Source organism: Mustela putorius, unplaced genomic scaffold, assembly GCF_011764305.1.
Source record: "Mustela putorius furo isolate JIRA1106 unplaced genomic scaffold, ASM1176430v1.1 tig00003834_pilon_pilon_pilon, whole genome shotgun sequence".
In the NCBI taxonomy this organism is placed as follows: domain Eukaryota; kingdom Metazoa; phylum Chordata; class Mammalia; order Carnivora; family Mustelidae; genus Mustela; species Mustela putorius.
Window position 1 is genome coordinate 94083750 of NW_025421987.1, and position 17955 is coordinate 94101704.

Below are 17955 nucleotides of genomic sequence, written 5' to 3' on the forward strand. Positions count from 1 at the left end.
GAGAAATAGAAAACACAGAGTAATTCCATAGTAACAACACAATAGGGAAAAGCTAAAATAAATGTCAACAGAGCAATTTCAATTATTAACAGAAAGATGTTATCTAGATAAAATTTAGAAAAATCCTCCTGTATGCTGCCTACAAATACACACCTAAAGTAAAGCCAAAGAGAAAAGGTGAAAATCAAGCATAGAAAAATAGACACCATAGAGGGACAAAGCAAAATAAACTGGTATGGCTACAAAACCAAACCAAATGAAATCAAACAAATAAACAAAAAATCCCACATAAAATAGAATTTTAAAAGAAAATGCTATAGGAATAAAGATTAATACTGAATAATAACTTTTTAAAAAGACCTATAAAGCTTTAGGACCTTAAAAAAAAACTTACATAAATAACCTTACAAAATATTAAATTAACCAGGAATTTTAAATTTCTATGTGGCTATAATATATTATATGCATGTGGCTATATATGTATTATATATGTGTATATATAAAGTATACATACAATACTTCTATATACTTCTATATACTATATATCAATTGATAGAATTATAACAGGAACTTGAGAAATTCACAAACTTTTTTTCTGTAGGTCAGCAAACTAAAACTTAGTAAGGATACAGAAGTCTTGAACAACACAATTACCAAGCTTTGTTTATTTTTTAAAAGATTTTATTTATTTACTTATTTGAGAGAGAGGGAGCATGAGCAGCAGGAAGGGCAGAAGGAGAGAGAGAAGCAGACTCCCTGCTGAGCAGGGAGCTTGATGTGGGGCTCCATCTCAAGACCCTGAGATTATGACCTGAGGTAAAGGGAGACACTTAACCAACTGAGCCACCCCACTGCCCCAACAAGCTTTATTTAATGTTTGTATAACAACCTGAACTAGTTTATTTATTTTTTACGTTACTATGTATACCCAGTGTGGGGCTTGAACTCAGGACCCTGAGATCAAGAGTGGCACGATCTCCCGACTCTGCCAGCAGGGTGACCCGTGAGCCTGATTTAAAAGAGCATTTTTTTTTCTCAAGCACATAGAGCCATTTACAAACATTGCCTACATACTAGGCCATAAAACAAGTCTCAAAAACATTAAAAGAATTGGGATCACACAGGGGAGGCTCAGTCAGTAGACCGTGTGACTCTTGATCTCAGGTCGTGAGTTTGAGCTCCATGTTGGGTGTAAAGATTACTTAAAAATAAAATCTTTAAAAAACAAAAACAAAAAATTGAGACAAAGTATTCCACGACTGAGTTAGAAGTCAATGCAGGAATGTTTCCTAAAAATCGGGATGAAAACATCAGAATGAAAGGCACACTTCTAAATAACCGAGTTCAAAGGCAAGCTTGTAATGGGATGAGAAAATGTAGAATGGGCGGATAACAGAGACCAAAGAGGAATAGCAATACCCCGGCCTAAAACAGGAGCGGCTGGCAGAGCGGTACCTTGTTCAGACGGCCATCCTGAAGAAGAGAACGGTAGAAAACTACTGGGCTAAGAATCCCACCTACGAAATCACAGGGAAGAAAAAACTACAAAGACTCGGAGAAAACAGAAGAGAGTAAAGAAGAAAGCTGCCAGCGAATGCAACAGAAAACAATCATACCATAGAGGGTTGTCGCGAAGCCCAGTTTGCTCTTAGTAAAAGCTAATTAAACAGAAAAAATAGCGCAAGACGGATCAAGAAAGAAGAAGATGGGTCTGAACAACAGTGAGGACGAAAAAAGGGACAACTACAGATACAAGAGAGATTTTAAAGCAACACAGAAATAAAAATATGTGGACGATATGGGGATAACAATTTTGAAAACTTAGAGACAACAAGAACAATTTCCTAAAATATATATAATGGAACAAGAGTGGGAAAGAGAAGATTGATGAGATCGCTAACCCAAGGAAGCCACGAACTCGGTGGTTAAAGATAAGCCACACAAAGGCACACATGCAATAGGAGCCGGGTTCCAAGGCCGCCCCCAAGCACTCCTTGCGCCCAGGACTCCCGCTCCTTGGACAGGTGTCTCCCGTTCCAAGCAGGGCGTAAACCAGGAGGGTGCAAAGGAGGAACCGTGACTTCCCAAGCTAAACTGTGAAAGACATTGTGACTTCTGTCCTGATAGCTCTCTCTGAAGGGATGAGGGATGCCCTGAGGGATACCAGCTGCCAGGTCGCGAGACACGCCGGCAGCCCGATGAAGAAGGCCATGTGGCAAGGATCCTGCCATCGGCCAGTGAAGACTGCCAACCACATGAGAAACAGATCCTCCAGCTCCTGTCAAGACCACTGTAATTCCAGCTAAGCTTCAGAGATAACCCATGAGAGATCCAGAGCGACAGCCACCCAATGAAGCCACTCCCAGGTTTCTGACCCTCAGAAATGTGAGAAAGTAAATTGAAGCATCTAGAATTTGGGATATTGGGGCGCCTGGGTGGTTCAGTGGGTCAAGCCTCTGCCTTTGGACTCATGATCTCAGGGTGCTGGGATCATTGACATGGGGCTCTCTGCTTAGCAGGGAGCCTGCTTCCCTCCCCCCAACCTTCCCTGCCTGCCTCTCTGCCTACTTGTGATCTCTTTCTCTCTCTCTCTGTCAAATAAATATTTAAATAAATTTTTTAAAAAAAGGAATTTGGGCTATTTTTAATGCAGCCATAGATAACTAGTACACACACGATAAAACCAAGCCAAGTTGGTGTTGGAAAGGAGTTCTAGAATACATTCAAGGAAAATGTAATCGCATTTTTTACAAACAGTTCCCAGAGAAATTGTCCCCTACTTCATGAGTCTGTATAATTTGAATTATACTGTCAGGATCAGTCAAAATTTTCAAGGGAATCTCATTAATGAACAGATAATAAAAGTTCCAAACAAAACATTAGCAAACTGAATCCAACATCTGTTTTTTAAATGTGTGATTAGGCTTGGGTTTAACTTTATAGGATTTTAAGAATGAATTTATTTTTCAAAATCTATACATTTTATTCACCACTTTAATGCGTTGGAGGAGAAATACTATACGAGCATCTGAATAGCCAAAAAAAAAAAAAAAAAAAATTGAACACCTACTCACAATTTAAAAAAACCACTCAGTGAAGTAGAGCTAAAAAGCTCATGTTTATCAATGAAGCATTCAAGGCATTCGCTATCAGGATGCTTTTAAGGATGTTCCCTGCGACCATTGCTATTCAACATTGTACTGGAGGTTCTGCCCACTGCAAGTAAGATTTTTTAAAATACTAAGTTAATAAAAGGTATAAGGTTTTAATGGGAAGAAGCAAATTATTGGAATTATTGTTGGATAGGAGATAATTACATAAAAATAAATCCCACTTTTACATACTGGTAATAAACCATGAGAAAATGTAATTTTTTAAAAAGATAACATCTACAACAGCCACAGTTCACAAAAGGGGAAGGAAAGCTAGGGAAAAACCTATCAAAATCTATGCCAGATTCTTATGCAAAAAGTTCTGAAACTTCATGGAAAGATTAGAGAAGACCCAAATGGATAGAAAGGCCTACCATGTTTACAGATAATTGCGCTAGGTATTGTAAAGGATGCAAATTCTCCCCCAGATTGGTTTACAAATTCCCTGCAATTCCTGTCAGAATTCCAGCAGGTTTCTCGGTGCAGCTGGCCACACTGACCTTAATGTGTGTATGGAATTGCAGAGGGATGAGATTTTCTCCAAGGAAGAACGAGGTGGGGTGGTGACGACACCAAGAATTATGAAAGCTACAGTAATGAAGACCGTGAGTTTCAGACTCGAGCAACAGGCCAGTGTTTTAAGCTACAGAACCCAGAAGCCAACCCATGCACATAGGGAAAACTGAAAGTGACTGAGGGAACTTTGCAGACCAGCACGGAAAGGCTGGTCTAGGTGACGATTGGTCTGGGAGAGTGGCATGCACGTTTGTAAAACATACAGTTGGTTCCCTACATCACACTGCATAAAAAACAAATTCCAAAACAGACAAACAAACAAACAAAAAAAAACAAATTTTATGTGGGCTAAAGCCCTAAATGTGAAAAATAAAACTTTAGGGCGCCTGGGTGGCTCAGTGGATTGGTCCACTGCCTTCGGCTCGGGTCATGATCTCAGGGTCCTGGGATCGAGTCCCGCATCGGGCTCTCTGCTCAGCGGGGAGCCTGCTTCCCTCTCTCTCTCTCTGGCTGCCTCTCTGTCTACTTGTGATTTCTCTCTGTCAAATAAATAAATTTAAAAAAAAATTAAAAAAAAAAAGAAAAAGAAAACTTTACAACTTTTCAAAGAAAATAGAGGAGACATCCTCTATGACTTGAGAGTAGGAAGAATATTTTTTTTTCCCTTGAAGATTTTGTTTGAGAGAGAGATAACAGCATGCCTGCAAGTGAGGGGCTAAGAGGAACAGAAGTAAAGGGAGACAGAATCTGTTTTGTTTTTTTAAAGATTTTATTTATTTGACAGAGAAATACACAGCAAGAGAGAGAACAAGCAGGGGGAGTGGGAGGAGAAGCAGGTTTTCCTTCAAGCAGGGAGCCTCATGCAGGGCTCCATCCCAGGACCCTAGAATCATGACCTGTGCCAAGGGCAGATGCTTAACAACTGAGCCACCGAGGGGCCCCTAGAACTTAATCTTTATAGGGCCACTGAAATCACTCTTTTTTATGTAGTAGGCCTTCAGAAAATGAATGGCTATTCATTTTATTTTGCAAATAGTTTTACATTTTTTGTTTTGTTTTGTTTTCCCTGCTTATAATTCTTCTTTTAGAATCTGAAGCAGACTCCACACTGAGCCTGCAGCCTGACCCAGGTTCCATCTCGTGACCCTGAGACCATGACCTGAGTCGAAATCCAGAGTGGGACACTTAACCGACTGAGCCACACAGGTGCCTTGAATAGAAAGAATTTCTTAAATGAGATTCTTTTTTAAAGCACAAACCATAAAATTATATTGCTAATTTTGATTAGATTAAAATTAAAGCTGCCATTCCACACAAGACAGCATAAATAAAGTGAAATAAGCCACAAACGGAAAAATAATCATTCCAAAGCATACAATTTACAGAGGATTAGTGCCCAGGATATGTAAAGAATTCCTACAAATCAATAATAGTAATTAAAAAAGACAAAATGCTCCATTATAAATGGGTCAGTGTATACAGAGAGATAATTTTCAGAAGAAGGAATCTAAACATTTAATTATAAGTTTAAACATTTAAAAATAAGTGTAATAAACATGCAAACATTTAAAAATAAATTCAACTTCAACAGTTATCAGGGAAATGTTAAGATTAAGCAATGAGATACAATTTCATACCTATCAGATTGACAAAAATTCAAAATTATAATGCCATCGAGAGTGGAGGAGGATGTGGAATAATGGGGAATAAAAAGAAAAGAAATGGAAATCCATGTCCATCAATAAGAGAACAGATGAGCCGTGGAAAATTCATCCAATAGAATATTATGCAGCTATTAAAATGAACTAGAGGGGCACCTGGGTGGCTCAGTGGGTTAAAGCCTCTGCCTTCGGCTCAGGTCATGATCCCAGGGTCCTGGGATCGAGCCCCACATCTGGCTCTCTGCTCAGCAGGGAGCCTGCTTCCTCCTCTCGCTCTGCCTGCCTCTCTGCCTACTTCTGATCTCTGTCTGTCAAATAAATAAATAAAATCTTTAAAATAAATAAATAAATCAAATAAAATGAACTAGAGCCAAATGCTTCACAAGGATAGATCTCAAAAAGCATGTGCGGGGGTGCCCAGCTGGCTGTCGGAAGAGTATATGGGTCTTGATCTCACAGTCGTGAGTTCGAATCCCACTTTGAAAGTAGAGAATAAATAAACTTTTCCCTTTTCCCCAGGGAAAAGTCTGAAGAATGCTACATGAAGAGTCCCATCATTTGTAGAAAATTTAAAAACTGGCAAAGCATTATTTCAGCCTATTCATGGTGGTAGACCTATGTAGTTAAGAGTCTAAAAGCAGGGACAGCAGGGTGGCCCAGTTGGTTAAGCGGCTGCCTTTGGCTCAGGTCATGATCCCAGGGTCTTGGGATCGAGTCCTGCATTGGGCTCCCTGCTCAATGGGGAGCCTGCTTTTCCCTCTGCCTCTGCCTGCTTGTGCTGTCTCTCTGTCTCTCTCTGACAAATAAATAAATTTAAAAAAAAGAAGTCTAAAAGCACCACTAGGAATGTGGAATGCCACATTTATTAAGCAGCTCCCTACAGAGGAGTATGCACAGAGAAGAGATAGGCAGGGGCTTTCAACTTTGTCACACTTCATGTTAAAAAAATAACTGAAGCAAATATAGTAGCATTTTATTAAGCGGGTTGAGGTATCCATAGCTGTTACCCCATAATTTTCCAAGTGTTTGAAGAGAATGGCCAGGAGTTTCTGGGAGATGTGTTAGTTGGAAGGGGCACCAAAAGGTAAGGCCCACTGAAGGGTGTACTTGTTCTATGCTTTGCTCTGTCTCTGCACTTAGAGCTGGGCCTGGTACAGAGGAGGTGCTCCACAGAGAGCTACTGAGTGCATGAGCAAATGCAAAGGCACTGAGGCATGTCAGGACACTGTGTTCTGAGAGCTAATCAACGTAACGGCCAACGTCTGTTGAGCCACCTCTGCTCCCCCTCAGCCACTGACTTCACCACGTGGCTTGGGTTATCTCATTTCATCCTAGAGACAACAGTATGGACCTGCGTCCTCCTCGCTCTCCTGGTAAGGAAACAGGCTTTGAGAGCTAGGTAGCTTGCCCAGGAATACAATGGTTAGGACTAGAGTCCACATTCATCAAAAAGTCTGGGTTTTCTCACAAAACAAACTGAGGGTTGGGGGTGGGGAGGAAGAGGGAGAGGGGGGTTGGGTTATGGACATTGGGGAGGGTATGTGCTATGGTGAGTGCTGTGAAGTGTAAACCTGGCGATTCACAGACCTGTACCCCTGGGGCTAATAATACATTACATGTTAATAATAATAAAAAAAGAAAATTCTGGGTTTTATGCTGTAGGTAAGTCTTGAAAGGTAGAAATAAACAGGACAAGGTAGGGCCCAGGAGCCCACAGTGCAGGGGGCACATCAACACAGACTCCAGGCTCCAGGGTGAAGGGTGAGTGGACCACCTGGCAGGGAGGAAGATGCTTAGAAACCTGAGAGGCGAGTACACAGCAGGGAACACTTGAGGCTGTCTGGGCCTCAGGGAAGGCTTTACCCACTTGGCCTGGAAGAAGTCCACGTGGAAATGCCAGGAACCCAGCTCTTCCTGCTCTGTATCCGACTGGCGTTCAGAGGACCCCTTGCTCTGGACCATGAGCACACAGATCCCAACCACACAGGACTGAGACCAACCACAGGAGAAGACAAGCTGATTTAATGTGATCTCCCATTTGAGAAAGTCTGCTCTCAGCTTCCCATGCACAGAGAAAAAGTCAACTCAGAACTCTCCTTTTGCAATCATGACAGCAGGAATAATTGCTTGCTCTTTAATAAGAGCTAACATTTATTGAGCATTGACTGTATGCAGGGCACTAGGTGGAGTCAGCCCATGATTTATTGCCCTGAACTCTCACAAAAGCTCTGTGAGGGCAGGTCCTCTTTGTCCCTCTCCAGGGACGAGGACACCAAAGCTTGGAGAATTCAGGGGTCTGGCCCAAAGCCCTGTGCAGTTAATAAGTGGTGGGGCTGGGATTCGACACCATGGCTGTCCACTCTCCAGCCCATGTTTAAACCAGTGCTTCTCACAAGCACAGACACACGATTAAGCAACAAAGGCTTTACAACTCTCAGCTGGGAGACTAACCGAGAACGTGATGCTACCATAATAAACCGGAAACCAAGCTTATCATCACATTCATGAACACCCGGCCCATGAGAGGTGCTCCATAAATGCTTTGAAATGAGGTGGCATTTAGTTCCAGGAAATGGAAACCAACTCAGTGTCACAATGACACACTTCACCCACAGGGGAAGCTAGGAGAAACTTAGAGAGCACGCACACATGCCGACAGAGCTCTCCTTGGCAGGCACACACAGTTACTCTGCGGGTCCAACCCCCTGGAGGCTTAGGCCTCCCAGCGACTTCCCCCTCCTCCCACTTCCGTCCCTGGGTGCTGAGAGGCTTTGGGCTCTGCACCTCAGTAGGCCTCCTCTGAAAACAGGCGCTACAGGAAGGAAAGCCAGCCAGGACTCTCCCCAGTAGCCCACAGTTCAGAGATACATAAAGCGAGAAAAACACAAGACAAGGGAAGGCACCCGAAGAGTTCTGCTTTTCTAGAGTAAAGAGAAGGATCCACCCTGTCCCCCAGGAAAAGCCACCGTCCCTGGGATCGCACAAGTTCATTTTATTGATTCATTTCATTAACATTTACCAGACCTCCCGTGCAGGAGACAGGCCCCGGCCTGGGGTTGGCTGGCTCATCTGCACCCTTCCTCCACCTGGAGGAGCCCAAACACACACACACACACACACACACACACACACACACACACACACACACACAATCCGAGGCCCCTGGGGCACAGCGCAGAAGGGTACACAAAGGCCAAGCGAACGCACCCAACTTAGAAGTGTAAAGACTCCTTCTGCGGGGTGGAGGGAGGAGGAGGGACAGCAGGAGGTGGGAAGGGGTGAGGGAGGGAAGCAGACGGGAGGGAGAAGAGAGAGGAAGACAGCAGCAGCCCGGCAGTATTCTCCCCCAGAGCCACCTCTGCCAACACTCTGGCCCCGTTTTAATTAGGTGCAAGGTTTCCCCTTTGACTCTCTCTCTCTCTGATTAATCTTCGAAAGAGCCGGCCGAGTTTAACCACAGCAAACACGATGATCCCCGTTATGACGGCCTGGGTAGCTAAAAGCAGAAAATAAAGCCCCCAGAACAGGCTGTGGTCTGGGCGTGGACCCCGGGCCCCCAGCTGCGCCCGGACCCCGGGCTCCGAGCCGGCGGGCGCCAAGGCCGGCCGGGTGGCGGCTGGGGCAGGGCAGGGAGGCGGGCCGCGGGGGTCCGGGCACTCCGGGTCGTTGCGCCCAGAGCGGCAGGCTGGCGCGAGGTCCGGGGCCGCGGCATCGCGGGGGCAGGCTGCAGTCGCAGCGCCAGGGATGGTGGCCGAGCCAGATTTCCGCCAGCCGGGGCAGATCCGCGAACGCGTCAACGGGCAGGGTCTCCAGCTGGCTGTGCTCGAGCTCGAACCGCTCGAGCCGAAGAGCGCGCGTGGCCGGGCGCGCAGCCGGTGGCGGCGCAGCGACTCGCGGCGCAGCGGGTCGAGGCCGCGCAGCAGGGCGCGGGGGAGCGCGGCCAGGCGGTTGGGGTGCAGCGCGAGCTCCCGCGGCGCCGCCAGCCTCCGGAGGGCGTCCTCGGGCAGCGCGCGGAGGCGCGGGCTCACCGTCACCCCGAAGGCGCGCAGGCCGCTCAGAGGGCGCAGGGCCGCGGCGGGCAGGGTGCGCAGCCGCGTGCTGTTCAGCCACAGCTCCCGCAAGCCGGCCAGCTCCCTGAAGAGCACCTCCGGCAGCTCTGCCAGCGGGTTCTCGAACAGGGTCAGGAAGGGCAAATCACGCGAATGAAGAAGAGCGCGGTGGACGGGGGGTGGGAGGTAGGGGGCAGAAACTCCAGGCGGTTTCTGGAAAGCGTCAGGGAGCTAAGGTTCCAGAGCGTGTCGAGGGCTCCGGGGGCGATGGAGCGGAGGTGATTCCCGTGCAGCGGCAGCTCCTTCGAGGCGCGCAGGGGGCTCAGCAGCCCGGTTCCCAGAGCCTCGAGCCGGTTCGAGTGGAGCGCGAGCTTCTCCCGCCTGGCCTGCGCCGCGAGCATTCCCCGGGGCAAGTGGGGCGGATTGTTTGCCGACACGTCCCGCAGTCTCAGGTTCCCCAGACGGCTGAGGAGGCGAGCGGGAAGGACAGCGAGCTGGTTTGGGTTCAGGAAGAGCTCAGGCAGGTCAACCAGTTTCCCAAACATGTTCTGATCGATGTCCTTCAGTTCGTTGCGGTCCAGAAACAGCTGCTCCAGCAGCACTACCTTGTCCACCAGCGTGGCCGGCAGGTGCGTGATCCCGTTGCGCGACAGCCGCAGGGTTTTAAGTTTGATCAGGTCGTGGAAGGCGCCAGGGGCGGTGGAGGCCATGGGGCTGTCGGTCAGTATCACGCGCTGCATGACCGTCATGCTGCCAAAGCTGTCGTTCCGCAAGGTGCCAGGGCCCATTCGGAAGAGCAGGATATGCGTGAGGTTGGCGGGCAGGCCAAGCAAGGCGGGGCGGGCCACGGGGCCCCCAGAGCACTGCACGGTGTCCCGCAACACGCACTTGCAGGCCGGGGTGGGGACAGGGGAACGGCTGGGCGCGCGGGGGCCCCAGCGCCGCGCACAGCTGGCGCTCCTCAGCATGTCTGCAAAGGCCACGGCGGGACGTCTGCAGGCGACACGCAAGGGCTGGCGCTCGGGTTCGAGCCTTGGAACCGTGCAGAGGCAGGAGTCTTTCGCCCGGACTGTCACTAACTTTGAATGTGACCCAGACACAACTAAGTAGCCCTCTTTTCCCAGGAGGGCAGATGTTCCTGGGTGGTGGAAACACATTCGCTTCACCCCCAGAGGTCCCATTCTTCGGTTCTGCCGATTTTCTACTCCCGGTTGAAAGCCCCGAGATTAAAGCGTTTTCCAGCTATAGTGAAAAAGCCAGTGCTTTAAAATCTTTCCACAGAACTAATGAAAACAATCATTCTTACATGGAGGCTCACAGACATCACTGAGCAGGCCCCACGGTGAAGAGAACCCTGCTCTTCCTGCCTTTACTCAGCAGTGGCTATAACCAAGTCAGGACGGTAACAGCACAAAGTCTGGGAAAACAACAGCAACCACCACCCGATTCCTTGCACAGTTGTGCTACGTGCACAGCACCTATTCTACAAAAATAGTAACTCAAATAGCGAACACCTTCAGTTAGCCACAGCGAGAAAAGCAGGAATACCTAGCACTTTATGCCATTCATTATTCTCAGAGTTTTATTTACATTAATTCGTTCAATCTTTACAATAACCCTATGAGCTAGACCCTATTCTTATCCCGGGTTAAAGGATGATGAAACTAAGGCACAGAAAGGGTAAGTAACTTAATCCGAGTCACAGAGCTAGAATCTGAGAACAGTATTTCTGTGTCTCAAAAAGGAACTATCATTTCTAAGATGCTTAACAAAAAATATGAACTCATGGCATTGAATTACATGTGACATATATACAATAATACTATTCTGCCAAAACAACATTTCTCAAATGTAATTTTACGCAAATAATTTCTTGTACAAAATTTTACAATTTATGCCCATATCCAAGCCCTCAGTTACCTTGGCCTTACTTAAAATGGTGCTGTACAGGAAAGTAACTGAAGGACTCAGGGCTTTGCCTGTGGTGCAGCACTTTCCAAAGGAAGAGGGAAGTATCCTTGCATCCTGAGGATAAAGACTTTACCAGAATAAAAGTCATGGGAAGGACCCTATCTCAGAGGGAAGATTCTGGTTTTAATGACAGAAAGCTTCAAACTGAAAAAGAAACCATATGTAATTTAAATCCTGTCAACCCTGAGTAAGAGCAGAAGAGAGAGCGGTTTCTCCATAAAATGGCACACTATGACAGTGATGCTAGGACAGCTTAGTGACACGGCTGGATCACTGTGGCAACCATACTCCTGGATGGGCCACACTTCCATCCAATCTTCCTTTCCCCACCACATTGCCCCAATTCTCTATTCCAGTTCTCTTCTCCCACTCTGAGGAATCGTAAGGCCAAAAACATTCTCCAGTGTGTTTGAAAATGGCACCACAGTGTTGAAGGGTGTTCGTATATTCAATTTAACTTAGGAATGTCCAGCTGCTTTCCACAGTAGTACCCATATGTAATGTCCCCTACAGTGTATGACAGTTCCTGTGCCTCACAGCTCTGCCCATACTTGGAACTGATTTTTTCAATTTAATTTTTTCCATTCATATAAAGTCATTGTCTCTGTGTGGTGTTTTCATTCTTCCCCACTTCATGAGCTTGAGCATCTTTTCATATTTTTAATGCCTACTTGTACTTCATTTTCTCAGAGATGTTGGGTTCTTTTGCCCATTTTCCTATATGCAAAATGTTTTTTTTTTAACTATATATTCTGGATGCTAATCCTTTTGTCATTTTTTTGTCGAATATCTTCAGCTAGTTTGTGGTTTGCCTTTTTCAACGTCAAGAGGTCTTTTGATGGACCTAAATCTTAATATAGACCAAGTTATCAGTCTATTACAATTTATGTTTTTTGTATCAAAGTAAGTCCTCCTCTCTTCCCAAGTAAGAAGAAGAAAGTTCTCCTATAATACCTTAGAGTTTTATAGTTTTGTCCTTTCTTTTTAGGTCCTTAATCCATATTGAACTGATATTTGCGTATGATGTGTTTGAGTGGAATCCAAGTTTATTTTTTTCCATTAACATAACCAGCTGTCCTAGTCCCATTTATATATAACTAAACCCCTTCCTTCAGAGCTACAATGTCAGTACAGTCATGAGTCCATATCTTATGAACGTGTGGGTCTATTTCTGGGCTATTTGGTAATCCCTGCAGCAACACCATACTGATAGAACCTTGTATTGTTTAAAGCCTGAAAATATCCAGCATTTTAAGTGTGATGAAACAGACATTCTCATACTACAATGGTGGATCATACATTGTAAAAAACTTTGGGGAAAATATTTAGCAGTATCAACCAAATTAAAAATACATATATCCTTTGTCCAGCAGGTCCACTGCTAAAAATACGTCCTATGTCTAAGCTCATTAACATTTGCGCACAAAATGGGGCACCTGGGGATTCAGTCAGTAGAGCACTCTTGATCTCAGGATCAGGAATTCAACCGTTAGGTGTGGAACCTATTTAAAAGTAACTGTGCACAAAAACACTGCAGGTCTGTGTGTAGTAGGAAAATAAAGAAAAATCCTAAGTGGCCACTAACAGGGAAGTAGTCATCTAAGTTATGAAACATCTGTGCACTGGGATGGCTTGTGGACTTTAAAAAGAATGAATCTGAGCTGCAAATGCAGACGAAACAAGGGCAGCAGAGCATACACATATGGTTCTATTTGTGTAGATTTTAAATCAGAGTAAGACTTCATGTCAGGCTCTTGTAAGCTTCTGTGGCCCATTTCCCCAAAGCACTCCGATCAGAATGACCTCCAACGTTTATTCTTTGAAAAAAGCAGAACATTCTGAATGCCCAGAAGGGTATGAAGTTGCAGTCAGTAGAGGAACATTGTTGAATCCATTTGCTGAAAAATTGAATGAGGTACTGAGAAGTATTTCAAACACTGAAGTCGGTGGTTCCTGTGTTTTCATGTCCTTTGAATTTTGGACCCATGTAACAGGTTAAAAATCCGTTACGCTAAGAGGCAACTTCTGTAGAAGTCACCCCGGCCTCTGTGGTTTGGCCTGTCCAAAGCAGAGCTGTCTGCCTGAATGAGACCCGCTTTTCTCCTCGGTGAGGGGAGACTCTGTGCACTGGAGGGATCTCTGTGCACTTACAGCGCAATCACAACTCCAACTCTGAACAGTAACTGTCTCATCCAAACTCCTCCTACTCCATCCTTCCCTGCAATACATACTTGAAACACAGCACCTGGCAGTGACACCCTGGGAAGAGAGAGACATGCAGAACCTCGGCCCTGCCACTTCTGCTACACAAAACACAGTGAATGGGAAGAACCTGGGACCCTAAACTTCCACACCGCCCAATCAATCACACCACGGCCAGCCACATAGGCCACAGCAGGAGGCAGGCCTCCTGTAGGACCTGAGACCCAGAAAGACCGCCCAGCCAGGCACAATGCCTTCTCAGGGATTTCTAGGACCGACAATTAGTTCCAGTTTCTCCCTTCCTAGGAGTGCTCCTTTTGCACCCATGACTGCCACACTTCAAACTTACAATGCGTTACATGACATTAGCTCTGCATTTGACCTTCCCAACTGTTAACAGATAAGCCTGTAGTCTTAACATTTTACAATCTCCCTCAGACCTCCTTATACTTACCATCTGATTCTACATTATATCTAATGAATGGGTTTGCACGGGATGGTCACACACATGATGTGGTATCTATGTGGGATGTGGTATTTATTCCCACAAAAATACAAAGTTAAAAAAAGGAAATGCACAAGTATGAAGTAGAAAAATAAATCCAAAAGGGCAGTATTTGTATGGCTAAAAGGTGAACAAATGTATAAGGAGACAGAAAAAAAAAAAACCATTATTTCATTCATTTAAATTTTTATTTTGAATAGCTTCAATCCAAAAAAAGATTTCATAAGGTTATTTACAGTGAATGTACATTTATGAATGTATGCCTTTTCGACATCAGGGTACCATTCTTGAGCAGCAATACAATTTAAAAAATATAAAGATGCAGTATCATTTCTGATATAAAGTTACTTAAAAAAAATCCAAAGTCTTAGGGAATTCACAAATCATAACAGGAAGTAACTATCTTATTAATTTAATGTGCACATAATTACCAAATTTTATTACATTAAAAATGTGTAAATGCCCACAGACTATACAAAAATTAACATCCCACATTTTGTCAAAAGTTCCCAACCACCTCCCACCATAAATATACAAAAACCTATTTTCAGATATGTCAAAATTGCATGCGTGCGATCTTAGAATGTTTTCTAAAGCTTGAATTTTGCTCTTTTCTGGATATTGTACTATAGCCATTGGGGAACAGAATACATAAACACTGATATGTTATTTGCCATGCCTCTGACACTGTGCAGTATCTTCACAAACACGGGAGACAAAATACATACAGTTAAGACTGCAACAGTTCTGTTTAAATGCCAAGTGCAATTTGGAAAGCTCTCGAATGTAAGAATTATAAAATTAATATAAAAAGTATTTCTTTTGTTGTTGGCTTAGCCGCTTTTATTCAAGCATTATTTGCAGCATTGCTTTACAGCAGTTGGTGCTAGAAGATACAAAACATATAGTTACCACTATTTATATTTGAGGGAGAAAAAAAACTTTAAACAACCCTGAGGGAGACACACATTAAAAATCTTGTTATTTATTTAAAAAGTTAAAAAGTTACATATCATTATTTAACAATTACTTTCCCGGACATTTCTGTCCTTAAGTATGTGCATAAATAAAATTTAAATCGGCAATATTTATTAATCTTTAATACATCAAAATAAGATATGTACAGATTTTTAAATTTCGGTCTGTATACACTCAAATAATTTAATGTGAAGTTTAGAATCAAAATTACTATGTAACGGTGACCTACAGAGAGAGAACTCAGTCTGTCGATGGCACTGAGTAGGACCCACACCTGGATTCACAGACATTCTTCAAGTAACATTCTGGAAACCATCAATTGCAACTTGAACAACCCACCTTCTCTATGTTCAAATCCAACATCCTACAAATGCTCTTCCACCTACCTAAAAACCTCATTCCTTTGAAAATAGTATGGACAAATGAGATACAAAACCCTTATAAAACCGAAATGTTAAAAAAAAGAAGGGTGTAAAAAATACAGCTCTTTACGATCATGCGCTTTAAGATGTTAAATACAAACCGATAACTGGATTTTTAAGCTGCTACTTAGCAATTACTTTAATTATATGACTCAGTATTTAAATCAAAGAATAAAATTTACAATTCTGGGAAATCACTTAAGAATAATGCTTGTACACACTGAAAATGAATGTGGAAATTAGAAAATGATCAAGAGGATAAGTAACTATAGAAAACAGTGCTAATTCACAGCTCAAGAGGTCTAAGATGCATAGCTTCATAGAATCATTCATGGAACAATTGTTCTTATCTAATGTGTATTAATATCTTATTCTACTTTTTGATGGAAAACTTCGATTATATTTTTGTAAGAATCATCAGTGGCAATAGCAGTAACAGTGATCCTGAGTGTAACTTACATTTTCCTATAGTTACCTAACATCATTCAGGTCTCTGCAGCATAAAAAAAGAGAACCATGTGGTTCTATAGTTCTGGCTAACATTTGATAAACTGGTAAATATCTATCAGGAAAATAATGATCAGCTGGAAGTGGAAAGCACAAGCCTGCTACCAGTTAAGGAAGAACATAGGACAACATCACATAGTTTTAAGAGTTCAGTGTCCGTTTTATAGCAATATCAGTTTCCTTGTCTATCATAACTGTGGGCTTTGCCAAACTGCTGGATCTTAACTAGAAAGGCATTTTTAAAGTTACTTTAATTTTGTTTAAAATTTAAACATAACCAGACAAAAGAGAAAGGTGAAAAGTACTTTTCACATTTCTTTTGGCTCGATGAATGTCTATTCTTAAACTTTATTTCAATTTTTCTTCCTCCCAGAAATTCTTACAACCAAAGAGTATCCCTTGTAAACATCCAATCTTAAATAGGTAAGCTCTGTCCTCTGGCGCCACCTAATGGTATAAAACAAACGCACCAAGTTCGTAGGGCTTTGAAAAAATAGCTGTCACTCAAAACCACTCGCTCATTTTTAAGCCTCATTATTTATAGAAGAGACATGTACCAACCCTTAAAAATTTTAGGAGGTTGAAGTCTAACTCAAAAACTAAAACAAAACAAAACCCAATGTATTATTATCCTATGCTGTTAATTAGAAACATAAAAGAAAATAGAAATATTTAAAATGATCTAAAACCTGAGGGTGGGGGGAAAGATGTGAAGAGATATTAGACAGATTTGTATCTACCGCCAAAAAATTTTTTTTTTCCTAGTGAAAATGGTTCTACAACATTTAAGTGAAGTAAATTATACTAGTGACAGCAGACATACCACAAGATCCATTTAATAGCTTTGAGGGACATCTGAAGAAGGCAGTGAAGCACCTTGCTGATTAGAATAATAAAACCCAGGCAGTTTGTACAGAAAATATAAAACCATAAATGGAAATTACCTGAGTTGTTCTATAAGCAACACCATAAAACTTCTAGGCTATCAAAGGGAACTGGTGTATGTATATACAGAATTCTTTGGAAGAAATTTTGGAATCAAATGAAACGGGCTTTCTACCTATTTTCACTGAAGGCTAATTAACACCCATTTTATTTACCAATCACAAATTTAGGGCCGGTATGTAAACGAGGACTTTTTCTAATAACGGGGTTGTGAAAATAAATTTAAATGGATAAACCAAGTCTCAGAATCTAACATTTAAAAACCTACCAAATACCACTTTCTTCTGTACCCTATATAAAGAGTATCACTGAGGGCAACAAGAAAATTCTAGAAGTATATATAATATGTAGTTACTGAATGAAGATACAGGACTTTATAGACTGATTATTAATTTAACTGATGGGCCAATCTTTTTGTTTTGTTCCATTTATTAAAAAAAGAAAAAAAAAAGCTCTCTTTCAGCTACTGTATTAGAAGGGACATAAATTGAATTGGTGCCATTCTGATACAGAGGATCAGAATGTCCTAAAATTACATTCTCCTGCTACTAGTATACCACCAACAGTGATGCACTGCTATGTTATGGTGATGATTTGACATGATCCATTCTCCTTAACTAAAGCTTTAGCTTCTGTTGTTGTTTGAGGTTTTGGTGGCCATTCTGGATCAACCAAGAGCTCCTGAGCCAGATACATGTATTTTGCCTTTGGTATCTTCTTTCTACAGCGCAAGGCCCAGGACAAGCAGCATTTCCCCCACCGATCCACTGACTCCTAAGAAAATAATGGGAAAAAAGAACATACCAATAGATTAAGGTCTGCTTGTTTTTAACAATTTTTTTTTTAAAGCATAATACATCAAGACATAAAGATAAGAGACTTCTGAGTACAACAAATAAATGAAAAAAAAATCCAAGTTAAAAAAAGTCAGCTTTTAATTATTTAGGAACATATTTTTTAAGATTAGACTTTAAAAATTATCAATGCAACTTCATTTTACTTAGTTTTATGTACCTATTCTCTTGTGTACAGATACATTTTCTAAAT

General features: G+C 42.8%; 2 protein-coding genes across 8 annotated transcripts in view; both read right to left on the reverse strand.

The window, feature by feature from the left end:
* Positions 1-8307: 8307 nt before the first annotated feature.
* On the reverse strand, positions 8308-15397 carry GP5 (glycoprotein V platelet). The gene is given in 6 exon segments (XM_045088130.1): positions 8308-8953; positions 8955-9174; positions 9177-9536; positions 9539-10277; positions 10279-10371; positions 15374-15397. Coding segments are annotated over 6 exon segments (1680 nt in total). The 3' UTR covers positions 8308-8709.
* Positions 14226-17955, reverse strand: part of ATP13A3 (ATPase 13A3) — a 92699-nt gene continuing 88969 nt past the window's right edge. For all 7 annotated transcript variants that reach the window (XM_045088730.1, XM_045088734.1, XM_045088735.1 and 4 more), the window contains one exon: positions 14226-17682. In XM_045088730.1, coding sequence (XP_044944665.1) covers positions 17485-17682 — 198 coding nt within the window. In that variant the 3' untranslated portion in view covers positions 14226-17484. The remainder of the gene's footprint in view (positions 17683-17955) is intronic.